This window comes from Leucopleurus acutus, assembly GCF_964270905.1.
Source record: "Leucopleurus acutus genome assembly, chromosome: 14".
In the NCBI taxonomy this organism is placed as follows: domain Eukaryota; kingdom Metazoa; phylum Chordata; class Mammalia; order Artiodactyla; family Delphinidae; genus Leucopleurus; species Leucopleurus acutus.
This window is the reverse complement of record NC_139156.1, coordinates 32188228-32202573: the sequence shown is the minus strand read 5'-3', so window position 1 is coordinate 32202573 and position 14346 is coordinate 32188228. Positions and strand designations below refer to the sequence as shown.

Sequence of the window (14346 nt, the reverse complement as noted above, 5' to 3'; positions counted from 1 at the left end):
ACTGAGGACCTGAACCACACTATAGACCAGCTGTACCTAACACATACAGAACACTATACCCAACAACAGCAGAATATACGTTCCTCTCAGGTGCACACAGAGCATTCTCCAAGACAGATCACAGGTTAGGCCACAAAAAAGTCTTCACAAATTTAAGAAGACTGAAATCACCAAGTATCTTTTCTGACCACAATGGAATGAAACTAGAAATCAACAGCAAAAGGAAAACTGGAAAGTTCACAAACATGCAGAAATTAAACAACCCACTCATGAACAAGGAAATTAGAAAATATTTTGAGACAAATGAAAATGAAAAAAGAATTTATCAAAACTTACAGGACATAGCAAAAGCTGAGAAAACATTATAGTAGCAGTAATGCCTAATTTAAAAAGAAGAAAGATCTCAAATAAGCAAACTTTACACCTCAAGGAACAAGAAAAAGAAGAACTAAAATTAGCAGAAGGGGACTTCCCTGGTGGCACAGTGGTTAAGAATCTGCCTGCCAATGCAGGGGACACGGGTTCGAGCCCTGCTCCGGGAAGATCCCACATGCTGTGGAGCAACTAAGTCCATGTGCCACAACTACTGAGCCTGCGCTCTAGAGCCCACGAGCCACAACCACTGAGCCCGCGTGCCACAACTACTGAGGCCTGTGCACCTGGAGCCCGTGCTCCACAACAAGAGAAGTCACCGCAATGAGAAGCCCGTGCACTACAACAAAGAGTAGCCCCCGCTTGCCACAACTAGAGAAAAGCCCACGCACAGCAATGAAGACCCAACGCAGCCAAATAATAAAATAAAATAAATTTAAATAAATAAATAACGTTAGTAGAAGGAAGGAAATAATAAAGACTACAGCAGACATAAAATAGAAAAGAGGAAAACTGGAACAAAATTAAGAGTCTGGTTTTTTGAAAAGATCAACAAAATTGACAAACCCTTAGCTAGACTAAGAAAAAAAAAGGAGAGAAGACTGAAATAACAAAAAATCAGAAATGAAAGAGGAGACACTACCATGCCTGTGACAGAAATAAAAAAGATCATAAAAGACTATTATGAACAATTATATACCAACAAACTGGATAGCCTAGAAGAAATAGATAAATTCCTACCAAGACTGAATCATGAAAGAAAAAAAATATGTGAACAGACCTATAATAAATAACATGATTGAATCAGTAATCGAAAATCTCCCAACAGGGCTTCCCTGGTGGCGCAGTGGTTAAGAATCCGCCTGCCAATGCAGGGGACACGGGTTTGAGCCCTGGTCCAGGAAGATCCCGCATGCTGCGGAGCAGCTAAGCCCGTGTGCCACAACTACTGAGCCTGCGCTCTAAAGCCCACGCCCATGCTCTGCAACAAGAGAAGCCACCACAATGAGAAGCCCATGCACCGAAACGAAGAGTATCCCCTGCTCACCACAACTAGAGAAAGCCCGCACACAGCAACGAAGACCCAACGCAGCCAAAAATAAGTTAAATGAATTTTTTTTAAAAAAGTCATAAAAGGTCTTTAAATATATATATATAACAACTAAAAAGCCCAGTACCAGATGGCTTCACTGGAGAATTCTACCAACTATTCAAAGAAAAATTAACACCAATCCTTCTCAAAGTCTTCCCAAAATAACTGAAGAGGAGGGAACACTTACAAATTCATTCTGTGAGGCCAGCAATACCCTGATAGCAGAACCAGACAAAGATACTACAGGAAAAGAAAACTACAGACCAATATCCCTGATGAATATTGATGCAAAAATCCTCAGCAAACTGAATTCAACAACACGTTAAAATGATTATACACTATGAGTAAGTGGGATTTGCTTCTGAAATGCAAAGATGGCTCAACATATAAAAATCAGTCAATGTAATTAATACACTATATTAACAGAATGCAGATTAGAAGACAAAAACCACATCATCATTTCAATTGATGCAGAAAAAGCATTTGACAAAATTCAATACACTTTCATGATAAAAACACTAAAAAAACTAGGAATAGAAGAAAATTACTTCAACATAATAAAGGCCATGTATGACAAGCTTACATCTAACATCATAATATTGAAAAAGTAAGTTTTTACTCTAAGATCAGGAACCAGACAAGGATGACCACTCTCACCACTTCCATTCAACATAGTACTAGAAGTCCTGACCAGAGCAACTAGGCAAGAAAAGGAAATAAAAGTCATCCAAATTGGAAAGCAAGAAGTAAAATTATCTTTGTTCACAGATGACATGATCTTATATGTGGAAAACCCTAAAGCTTCCATACATGAAAAGAATTGTTAAAACTAGGACTTCCCTGGTGGTCCAGTGGTTAGGACACCACGCTTCCACTGCAGGGGCACAGGTTTGATCCCTGGTCAAGGAACTAAGATCCCGCATGCCACAGGGTGTGGCCAAAAAAAAAAAAAAAAAGAATTGTTAAAACTAATAAAGGAATTCAGCGAAGTTGCAGGACACAAAATCGATACACAAAAATCAATTGTGTTTCTATATACTAACAAAGAATGATCCAAAAGGAAAATTAAGAAAACAATCCTATTTAAAATAGCAACAAAAGAATACAATACTTGGGAATAAACTTAGCCAAGGAGGCAAAAGACTTGTTCTGAAAACTATGAAACATAATAAAAAAAAGTTGAAGAAGACAAAAATAAATGGAGATATATCCATTTTCATGGATTAGAAGAATTAATATTGCTAAAAATGTGAATACTACTCAAAGTGATGTACAGATTCAATGCAATCCCTATCAAAATCCCAAGAGCATTTTTTGCAGAAACAGAAAAAAAAATCCTAATATTCACATGGTATCTCAAAGAACCCCAAATAGCCAAAGAAATATTAAAGAAGAAAAACAAGACCAGAGGTATCACACTTCCTGACGTCAAAACATAGTGGAGGGGACTTTCCTGGCAGTCCAGTGGTTAAGATTCCACACTTCCAATGCAGGGGGCATGGGTTTGATCCCTGGTCAGGGAAGTAAGATCCCACAGGCGGCATGGCAGGGCCAAAACAAACAAACAGGTGTGGGGGGGTGGGATGGAGAGGAGACCATACTGCAAAACTACAGTAACCAAAACAGTATGGCACTTGCATAAATACAGACATATAGACTGAAGGAACAGAATATGCAGCCCAGAAATAAACCCTGGCATATAAGGTCAAATGATCTTTGATGAGGGTCCTAAGGATACACAATGCAGAAAGGATATTCTCTTCATTAAGTGGTATTGAGAAAGCTGGGTATCTGTGTACAAAAGAATGAAATTGGACCTTTATCTCACCATATACAAAAATCAACTAAAAATGAATTGAAGACTTATTGTAAGACCTGAGACCATAAAACTCCTAGAAGAAAACAGGGAAAAGCTTCATGGCATTAGTCTTGGCAATGATTTCTTGAATATGACAGCAAAAGCACAGGGATCAAAATCAAGTGGGACTACATTAAACTAAAAAGCTTCTACATAACAAAGGAAACAATCAACAGTGAAAAGGCAATCTACAGAATGGGAGAAAATACTTGCAAACCATGTATCTGTTAAGAAGTTAATGTCCAGAATATATAAAGAATTCCTACAACTCCACAACAAAAAACCCCCCAAATAACCAGGTTTTTTAAATGGGCAAAGGACTTGAACTGACGTTTCTCCAAAAAGATACACAATGGCCAACAACCATGTGAAAAGATGGTCAACATCACTATTCATCAGGGAAACACAAATCAAAGCCATGAGACATATCACCTTACACCCATTAGGATAGATGCTACCAAAAACCAAAACAAAACAAAAAACCAGAAAATAACAAGTGTTGATGAGGATGGAAAAACTGAAACCCTGTGCACTGTTGGTGGGAATGTAAAATGGTACAGCACTATGGAAAACACTATGGAGATCACTCAAAAAATTAAAAATAGAACTACTGTATGATCCAGCAATCCCACCTCTGGGTATATATCCAAAAGAATAAAAATCAGGCTCTCAGAGAAATATTTGCATACTCGTGTTCACTGCAGCATTGTTTACAATAAATAGCTGAGAGGTGGCAGTAACCTAAATGTCCACTGACAGATAAATGGATAAAGAAAATGTAGATTATTCAGATAATGGATATTATTCAGCCTTTAAAAAAAAAATCCTGTCCCAGAACCTTGAGGACATTATGCTAAGTGAAAGAAGCCAGTCACAGAAAGACAAATACTGCATGATTCCACTTCTGTGAGGTGTCTAAAGTAGTCACTCTTAGAAACAGAAAATAGAATGGTGGTTGCCAAGGGCTGGAGGGAGGAGGGAAAGTGGAGTAGTTCGGTGGGTGGAGAGTTTCTGTTTTCCAAGACAAAACATTTCTAGAGATCTGCTATACAAGAATATGTATGTAGTTACCACTACTGCACTTTATACTGAAAAATGGTTAAGATGGTATATTTTAAGCTATGTGGTTTTTTGTTTTTTTTTTTTTTTTTGCGGTATGCGGGCCTCTCACTGTTGTGGCCTCTCTCGTTGCGGAGCACAGGCTCTGGACGCGCAGGCTCAGCGGCCATGGCTCAGGGGCCTAGCCGCTCCGCGGCATGTGGGATCTTCCCGGACCGGGGCACGAATCCGTGTCCCCTGCATCAGCAGGCGGACTCTCAACCACTGCGCCACCAGGGAAGCCCTAAGCTATGTGTTTTTTACCACAATTAAAAAATATATATCTTTAGAACAGAAAAAAAGGAACTACTGGTACCTAAAACAACCTAACTAAAATCAGATAGATCTCCAGTGAATGATTCTGAGTAAAAACAGTCAATCCCCGAAAGTTACATACTGTGTGATTCCATTAATAACATTCTTGAAATAATAAAATTGCAGAAATGGAGAGCAGCTTAGTGGGTTGCCAGGGGTAAAGTGGGGTGCAGGGGTGGGAGGGAAGTGGATGTGGCTATAAAAGGGAAACCTGAGGAATTTCTATGGTGATAGAAATGTTCTGTATCTTGGCCATATAAATGTCAATATTCTAGTTTTGATTTCATGCTTATGGTTTTCAGGATGTTACCATTGATGGAAACTGGGTGAAAGTTATAGGGGATTTCTCTGTTTTGTTCCCTATAAGGGCAATATGAATCTACAAAGTTTAGTTAAGTTTAAGACAAATCTTCTCCAAATGATGGAGGCTAGACACTAACTGGAAATGATGTAGAGGAGATTTTAGTATGTGATTTTTATGGAGGTGGGGAGAAAGGAGGTAGGCTGACTCAGAAAAACTGTTCATGTCTGAGCTGCCCCAACCTCATTACCCCAGTGTTCACCAAATATGCAATTCTGAGAAACCCTATGTAATCATTTTTGGAAGGGGAGCCTGGTCAGAGTGTTCCCTAAGTTTTAATCTTCCAAGGCCTAGATGTTGGATCTAATAAGAAACCAGAGGAGTAATTTTGGGCACAGGAGAAGAGGGAGGAACATCCAGACCCCCAGGCCAGTTCTCTGTGGGCTGTGGGCAAGTTTAGTTAGAGGGGCAGGCAGCCACCTTCATGATGGAGGTTTTCTTCTGACCAAGCTCCAGTGAGTCAGGGCTAATATCATCCCTCTGGTATCAACTGAACAAAGAACAATGAATGCTCCCCTTTATTTCCACTGTACCTGCTTAGAAATCTGCCTCATGAGTTTATGGGGGGATCCCCTGAGAGCACAAATTGGAAGAGCTAGTATCTTGGGACTATTGTGGTGGCTACGGGAGCCCAGCTGCTTATTCCATGAATACCACTCCATCAGGAAGGTAATCAATTGTACTGGTTGGCTGAACTTAAGCTACAGTGCTGGGAAAGAAAGAAACTTGCCCTAAGTTACAGCAAAATCTTCTCCATGACATTTGTCTACGTGCTTCCGCCCTCTGGAGCCCCAAGTACTGAGAAGTGATGGGTATGGAGCTCCTTACAGGTGCTGAAATCAGTAACAAGTAGCATTTACCGAGCACCACCAGAGGCCATGCCCCAGGCTGGATGATAGTTTTTGCACATCGCATTGAAATTTCTCAATAACCTGGTGGTGAGGTAGTTTGTATTATCTGCGTTATAGATGAAGAGACTGAGTTTCAGAAGTTACGTGGTTTGCCCAAGGTCCCACAGCTAGCATGAGGCAGAGCTGGAATTCAGGCTCAGGCCCCTCTATCTATAAAGACTGCACCTTTAAGAAAGTATCAAGCAGTATCACATATATAATGAAATCCAGGCCCCAAATCACCAGAAAATGACCAGAGCCCCTAAACTCAGTGGAAGGGGGTCAGAGGGCAGGTGAAAGCTTTCTGCTGATCAGAGACACATTTCCTCCACCCACTTGGTACACAGCAGGCACTCAGTAAACAACTGTTAAGCTGAACTGACCCAGAGGCCCTCCCACTCAACTGTGTGTGCTGGGAGAACAGGAGGCAGATGGCGGGCACCTCTTGCCTGTCTTCCCCGTTGAATTTGGCAGTGGCAATGCTGTCTGTGTTCCTGTCTGACGGGGATGGGGCCCTGGGAAATCCTACAAGACAGACGGCCACACACACACCAGGCTGCTTTGAAGGGCATGCGACAAAGAAACTGAGAGTGCGCCCCAGGGTATCCGTGATGACCTCAGATGCAAAGTATGAAGTGAGCCAATTCTGTAACCTCAGCGAATTTCACAGACTAAACAGTGGCGGGTGAGCGCTTGTGACTTCTGCTGACAGAGCGGCAACATGACCTGGTAGCTGCTGGGTTTGCACGAGAATCTTCCTTCACTGATATGCACAAGTGGACTCTCTAGGAGCAGACCAGTAAGCAGAGACCCACGCACAGGGCATTTCCTCCGCCAGGGGTTGCCGGTATTCCCACTGTTGCTGGATTCATCCTCAGAGAGTTTGGGATAGAGCAGGAGCTGGGACCCCTCTGCTGAGAAAATCTGGACGGAGAACTTGTGATAAAGACTCAGAGGCTGCTGTAGCCAAGAAAGTCTGCCACAGGAGGCAGGAAAGGCTCGCAGTGTCCAGACAGTAGAGATTGAATCGTTTCAGACTGGAGGGAGGGAACAGGCGGGGAGCAGGAGAGAAGAAAGAAGACATTAATTAAAGAATAACGGCCAAGGCCATACTAAAAATACCTCCCTGGCACATATTTCTGCCAATGCATAGCAGCCTTTCAATTAAGGATGTGTCATTTCCTGGGTTATTAAATCCAGATCATGGAACATTCCACTCTGGGACAGTAAAAGAGGGTCACGTTCTCAGCCTCCCCCAGCACAAAAGCAGCAAAGAATGGGGATCACGGCTCTCGGTGTTTCCACCACTCAACTCCCCACTGAGCTGCTTGGGAGAAAGCTTCCCTTCAGGGTATGTCCGTGGAAAGCTTAGGGGGGCCCAGCATGGCGCTCTTTCTCAGGTACCCCATAGGCCCCCACAGTCACCGTGAAGGGCATCCTCATCATCTCAAGCCAGTAGGGCCTGGCAGGACTCAGAACTGAAGGACGAAGAAGCATTAGTAGCCCCTTTACTACTATTACTGGTTACTACAATAAATGCTGGTGACCTTTAACATCTTGTAAAGCCAAAGTCACACGGCAGAAAGTCTCCCCTGCTAGGCCCTGCGAAGCTTAAAAGGAAATTGCAAGGCCCTCTCAGTGCTGGGCACAGGGACCTGCGTGTAGCAGTGCCCAAAACACCTGCCTCTCTTTTTCGGAGAGAAGGACCATGTGCACAGTATGATCAAGGGGCTCTCGAGAGATCAAGGGGCTCCCCACAATAGCTCTTTCCAAACATTTAAGTAGTTTGGAACCTCTTGTGCCTTAACCTGTCCTAACCTACATCTGCAGCAGTGGGTTTGCCGTTTAATCACCCTAACAGCTGGGCAGAGTCTTGTTAAAGGTGAATTGAGAAGAAATTGAACAGCAAAATTGGCTTCAGAGCTAGTATAAGAACTGAGGATTCCAACCCTAAATGAAACAAAAAGATAAACCTACAGACTGGGAGAACGTATTTGCAAGCAATACGACTGACAAGGGGTTACTTTCCAAAATATGCAAACAGCTCAAAAAATGGGCAGAAGGGCTTCCCTGTTGGCGCAGTGGTTGAGAGTCCGCCTGCCGATGCAGGGGACACGGATTCGTGCCCAGGTCCGGGAAGATCCCACATGCCGCGGAGCGGCTGGGCCCGTGAGCCATGGCCGCTGGGCCTGCGCATCCGGAGCCTGTTCTCCGCAACGGGAGAGGCCACAACAGTGAGAGGCCCGCGTACCACAAAAAAAAAAAAAAAAAAAAAAAAGAGTGGCCCCCGCTTGCTGCAACTAGAGAGGGCCCTCGCGCAGAAACGAGGACCCAGCACAGTCAAAAATAAATAAATAAAAATACTGAATACACAACTACTTTAAAAATAATAATAATAAAAATAAAGTGTACCTTTAAAAAAAAAAAACGGGCAGAAGACCTAAATAGACATTTCTCCAAAGACAACATACATATGGCCAACAGGCACATGAATGGATGTTTAACATCGTTAATTAGAGAAATGCAAATCAAAACTACAATGAAGCATCACCTCACACCAGGTAGAATGGCCATCATCAAAAAGTCTACACAGAGGGACTTCCCTGGTGCCAATGCAGGGAACACGGGTTCAAGCCCTGGTCCAGGAAGATCCCACATGCCACAGAGCAAACTAAGCCCATGCGCCACAACTACTGAAGCCTGTGCTCTAGAGCCCAAGCTCTGCAACAAGAGAAGCCACCACAATGAGAAGCCCGTGCACCGCTACGAAGAGTAGACCCCACTCGCCGCAACTAGAGAAAGCCCGCATGCAGCAACGAAGACCCAACAACAAATAGACCCAATGCAGCCAAAAATAAGTAAAGTAAAAAAAAAAAGTCTACAAAGAACAAATGCTGCAGAGGGTGTGAAGAGAACCCTCCTACACTGTGGGTGGGAATGTAAATTAGTGTAGCCACTATGGAGAACAGTGGAGGTTCCTTAAAAAACTAAAAATAGAGCTACCATATGGTCCAGCAATCCCACTCCTGGGCATATATCTAGAAAAGATGAAAACTCTAATTTGAAAAGATACATGTACCCCAGTGTTCACTGCAGCACTATTTACAATAGCCAAGACATGGAAACAACCCAAGTGCCCATCAACAGACGTTTGGTTTAAGAAGATGTGATACACACACACATGCACGCACGCACGCACACACACCCCTGAATATTACTTAACCATAAAAAAGAATGAAATAGTGCCATTTGCAGCAACATGGATGGACCTAGATAATATCATACTAAGTGAAATCAGACATATTATATGATATCACATGTGGAATCTGAAAAATAATACAAATGAATCTATTTACAAAACAGAAAGTCACAGATATAGAAAACAAATTTATGGTTACAAAAGGGGAAGGGGGGAGGGATAAATTAAGAGTACAGAACAGATACACACCACCATATATAAAATAAATAAACAACAAAGATTTACTGTATAGCACAGGGAACTATATTCAGTATCTCGTAATAACCTATAATGGAAAAGCATCTGAAAATATATATATATATACACATATAAAAAACCGAATCACTTTATACATATAAATACCTGAAACTAGCAGAAGATTGTAAATCAACTATACTTCAATTAAAAAAAAAAAAAAGAACTGAGGGTTCCAAGCGGAAAAGATCCTCCGAGATCAGACAAGTTTGGAGCACATGGTATATTCCAACAAGTCTGACCGTCAGCAACATCTAAAAATCAGGGGATTTCAGATGAAAAGCTCTCTGCCTTCTGGTTTGATGAAATGAATCATCAGAAATGGGAATCCCAGGCCTGCACGTGGTGTCTGGCTGGAGCCAAGGAGTGGTTCCCCCTCTGGATGGGGCATGCACTGTCCAGCCGCCACGGGTCGCTCTGCTCCCCCTTGTCTGTACTCAGAGCTCTGTCCTTGAGTCCTTATCTTCCCTGCCACCTTTGGGCATGTGAGGTGGTAACTCGTGCCCTAGTCCCTCCCGTATTCCACCACAGACAACTGATCCCATCTCTTACTCTCTATCGTCAAACCCAGTTCTCTGCCATGGGCTGTGAGATTCCCAGTGTTTCTGGATTCATCTTCAAAGTGTTTGGGAGGGAGTCGACTCTGGGCCCCCTCTGCTGGGAAGATGCAGAGGATCCTTTGGATAAAGACTTAGAGGCAGCTGTGGCCAAAGGCGACAGGCCTCCCCAGCCCTAAGCAAGATGCTTCCTTAGACCTCTCCACCATGGCCACCTGCAACCCTTCCTCTCCCCTGGGCAAGCCCACCTCTGCCCCAGAGCTGAACCTGTTCTAACAGACACACATTTATATCCTCATGGACTTCTTTCTGTTATCTCTACTGGGCCACTTGAGGGAAAAAGGCAAACACTGCTTCACCGAAAACTGCATTCAGGTGCTCTTCCCTCGCTCAGACCAAATGGTGATCGTAAGCAGAAAGCCCAAACTATAAAAACTGAAGAGTTTCTTGGGAAGCAGCGGAGCTGTCAAGGAAGGAAGATGGTCACTTAGAAGAAGACGATGACCACGGAAACCAGGATGATAATAACACAGGTCTCGGTGAATACTCAGTTGGTGTGTCAGACCCGGTACTGGCATTTTACAGGTTACTTCTTATTTTACAACAGCCCCACAAGGCAGGTGGTATTCCCCCCTTTTTAGAGATGAGGAAAATGAACACAGAAGGAACTGTGCTAGAGTAGGCATTTTTCTCCCAGGGCCAGTGGCTGAACCTTCTCCCCGCTGCCTGCACGAGCCTGTCCTGGCGTGAAAAGCCTCTTCCAGGACTGGCCCAGAGCGGACTGCACGGGCCTACTTACGCTCTGCCATTCATCTCCTGCCCGCTGGCTGCCGTCTTTGACTCCAAGGCGTTGTTGAAGTTGGAGATGTTTTCAGGGGAGTAGAGGCCAGCTGGGTTGTTGTACTGGTTTGTGATGACCCTGGGGGCAGGGCTGGAGGCAGGTGAAGCGGTAAAGGGCATGGCACTCCGGTTGTGGGCGCTTCCTATGTGTAGGACCTCCTGCGGGCAGAGATCAGAGGAGAAATCAGGGGGGTGTCCAATATGCACCCCTTGATGGACGGTACAGGCTGAGTGCCAGGGAGAGAGAGGTGTTCCAATGAGCTATGATGGCCCTGGCTCAATGCCAAACTAGCTGAGGGGCTCTGACAAACCCACCTGACACGGGGCAAGACCCAGGACGTTGCACAAGCCAGGCACGTGTGCAGTTTCATCCGTCAGCTCTGCCTCCTGGTTCTTCCCTGAGGCCCAGCAGAGCCTGATCTCCTGCTGGGTACCCCTGGGCAGGACACCCCCTGATGCCCTGGGCTGTCAGGATCCAAGTCAGAGCTGAAACACCCTTTTCAGGGCACATTTCCAGAGGGATTAAGTACCAGGAAGAGAGGAACTGGCATCACTTTGGTGCGGAGCAGGAGATGATAAAAGGTGGAGTTGAATTCCCCAGGAAGGAGCGGTTTAGAGAAGCAAGATAAGAGGGTTGTGTCATCAGTGAAGCAGCTGCTGACTAGGCAGAGAAGCCTCAGGGCGCTGGCAGAAGGGGCTAACGGGGAATGACTGATCTGGTGTTTTGTGTGGGAGAAGGCCAAGGCTGATCAGATGGAAGGCTGGGGGATACCTGCTACAGAGCGGTGCCCAGGGGGAGCTGCAGGAAAGGACTTTGAGTTCCTCCTGTGCTCATTCCCCTCTTCCTGTAATTTGAGGAAGCACCTCCACCTCCACACTGGACTGCCAGGGCTTGGTGGATAATCACTACAGCTGCCACACCTAGCAGCTACTTTAAGAACACCCCCGAAAACTTTTTAAACTAACATTCGCCTTTTGAAAAAGATCACGGCTTTTCTGATGACTCAGTTAGCAAGATGCTTTCCGCATGGGTGTTCTGGTTCAAACTCTGCTCGCAGGTGAGAGCGTACTCTGTGCAGCCGACTAAACTCGATGTGCGTCCTATTTTCTGGGTCTCCCAGAAATCCTCCTGAATCCTGTACTCCTTGTTGACACCCAGGCCCAGAATGACTGCCCTTCCTTTTTTTTCTCTCTCTCTTTCTTCACTAAACCTTCAAGTCTTTCACACTTTCTTAGAAAACGATGATGAAAACCACCAGCTTAATTCACTGTGTACTGACTTAAAAGACAACATGAAAATGTGTTTATGATGATTCAGATAGTCTCCCTCTTCAACAAGTCAGAATCAGTGTGGTTTTACTGTATACATTATGTTGAGCTGACTTTATCCACATTGGAAAGAAGCTCAGTACACACAGCTTGTTCACCAGAGGGGAAGTATAATTAGTTAAGAAAATAACTTCAGCAGTAATCAAAGAATGGTTAAGTGCGTTCCTCGGCACTACCCCAAGGAATAAGAAGGGGTCATTAATGGCAGCAGACTTCCCGAAGGGTGGCCTGGGACTCTGGCCCCCGTCAGTGGCTACCCTGCAGCTCTGTGGGGCAGGTGGACAGCGGCAGCCAGGACTGCAATTCTTTCCTCCTCTCTCCTTCCCCACAGCAATTCCTTAGGAGCATCTCAGGATGCTGAGCACCAGGGAAGAGCCCTCATGTTTCTGTCTTGGCTCAGTTTTTTCCCTGTTGCTTCCTGCTCGGCTTTGGGCAAGTTATACTTCTTTCTTAGCCATTGCACAGTGCCCAGCACACAGCAGACAGTCACAGTGTCATTCCCTTCTCCTTCCATAGAAACACATTTTCAGTTAGAATGGAAGTCAGTAGAAAATCCAGGTTGGAAATTCTGATTTTTTACTTTATAGAGAATCTCCTAAGAACGTATCTGTTTTGTATATAAAAGGAGTATCTCTAACCCCATGTAAATACTGGTCTTTCCAGAAGTCAGGCGGTTAATTCAGGGCCTGCCTTTTGGAAGGGATGATGTCATTGTTTGGGCTTTGTATTTATGTCTCCAAGGAAACTCAATAATGAGGAAATATAAACTAGGTGTGTAACTACACTGACCTCAGATAAGCTGGGGTGTGGGCTAGCCTTACATGAATGAACAAATCCTTTAGTTATAGATGAACTCTGCTCTTACTCATTCCTCTGTTTTAGAATGACTGGAAGTGGAAGATTTTGGAAAAATGAGAGGTGGGAAGTTTTTCATATGAACAAAGAATTACTGGAATCAAAAGAAATGTATAGTCAAGTTAGATGTTAAAGTGTTGGAGATTTTTTTTTTAATCTGAAGAAAACTACCTTCAAAAGATTAATATAGGTACTCAGATTATATGTTTAAGATGAAAATTCAAGTATAATACATATAAAAAGTATAACTAAAATGTAAGCATTGCCTTACTGAAGTGGAAACTAGGATTTTAGATAGACCACATTAAAACAAAATCATTCCTTACATATTATAAAACATATAAGGACTTAACACATTAAAACAACATTTATAGTAAATCTAATGAAGTGGCTGAGAACTCCCTAGGAAATTGGAATTGACTGTGGCATGTTTTAAATTAGTTTGCACAACTGCCAGTTTATAGACTGAATGCCATTTCATGAACTTTCCTTAGAGGGGCTGTACAGAATAATATGGTCATGTCAGTTTTGAAATGCCAGATGCAAAATGATCCTTAAAGTGACTCTTAGGACTAAATATTATTTTTATTAATGGGAAAAATTTTCTGTGACTGCATTTCTGACAGTTTAATGGAAGACATTTGAGAAAATAACCATTCACATACAACCACTCAATTTACCCACACTAATGTACCCAGTGAGTTCAATTTCATACAAGTTTCTGTTTTAGGTATAAAAGGTAACGAGCTATATGTTATCTTTTGATTATACCTCAATACACCATAAAAATGAAACAGTGTCCCAAATTTAGAAAAAAAAAATTAAAGTTCAAATCTTCAATTGGGGCTAAATGTATAACAACCACAAACCAGTCTAAAAGGAGTTTCAAAAGCCATTATTGACTTACCTACTAACAACTCATTAATTTATCCGAGAGACACACTTTGTGAAAAGTAGCATATCAGAAAAAAAACAAAACAAACAAACAAAAAGTAGCATATCAGGAGTGAGGAATTTTACAAAGATGTTCTAAACATTCTTCTCTACGTTTCTCCCCTTGTTTCTAAAGACTACCCATTCATTGTAGATAAGTTAGGAGATGTAGTTAAAGAAGAAATACAATCGCTTATAATCTGTTGTGTACAAATATAGGATCTCAGGATAGTCTCCCATCCAGGAAATTCTATTTGGCCAACAAATTGTGCATTGACTCCCTATCACATTTTCCAATATGAACTACCACTTTATTTTAGTAATTTTAAGATCTCACTGTAAGAAAACTAGA

At 43.1% G+C, this 14346-nt stretch overlaps 1 protein-coding gene across 1 annotated transcript in view; it reads right to left on the bottom strand.

Annotated features, from left to right (window-relative positions):
* Positions 1-14346, bottom strand: part of PDLIM1 (PDZ and LIM domain 1) — a 46195-nt gene that overhangs the window by 13862 nt on the left and 17987 nt on the right. Inside the window, exon 4 of the mRNA XM_082853945.1 lies at positions 10837-11036. Within this exon, the coding sequence (XP_082710071.1) occupies positions 10837-11036 (200 nt within the window). The remainder of the gene's footprint in view (positions 1-10836; positions 11037-14346) is intronic.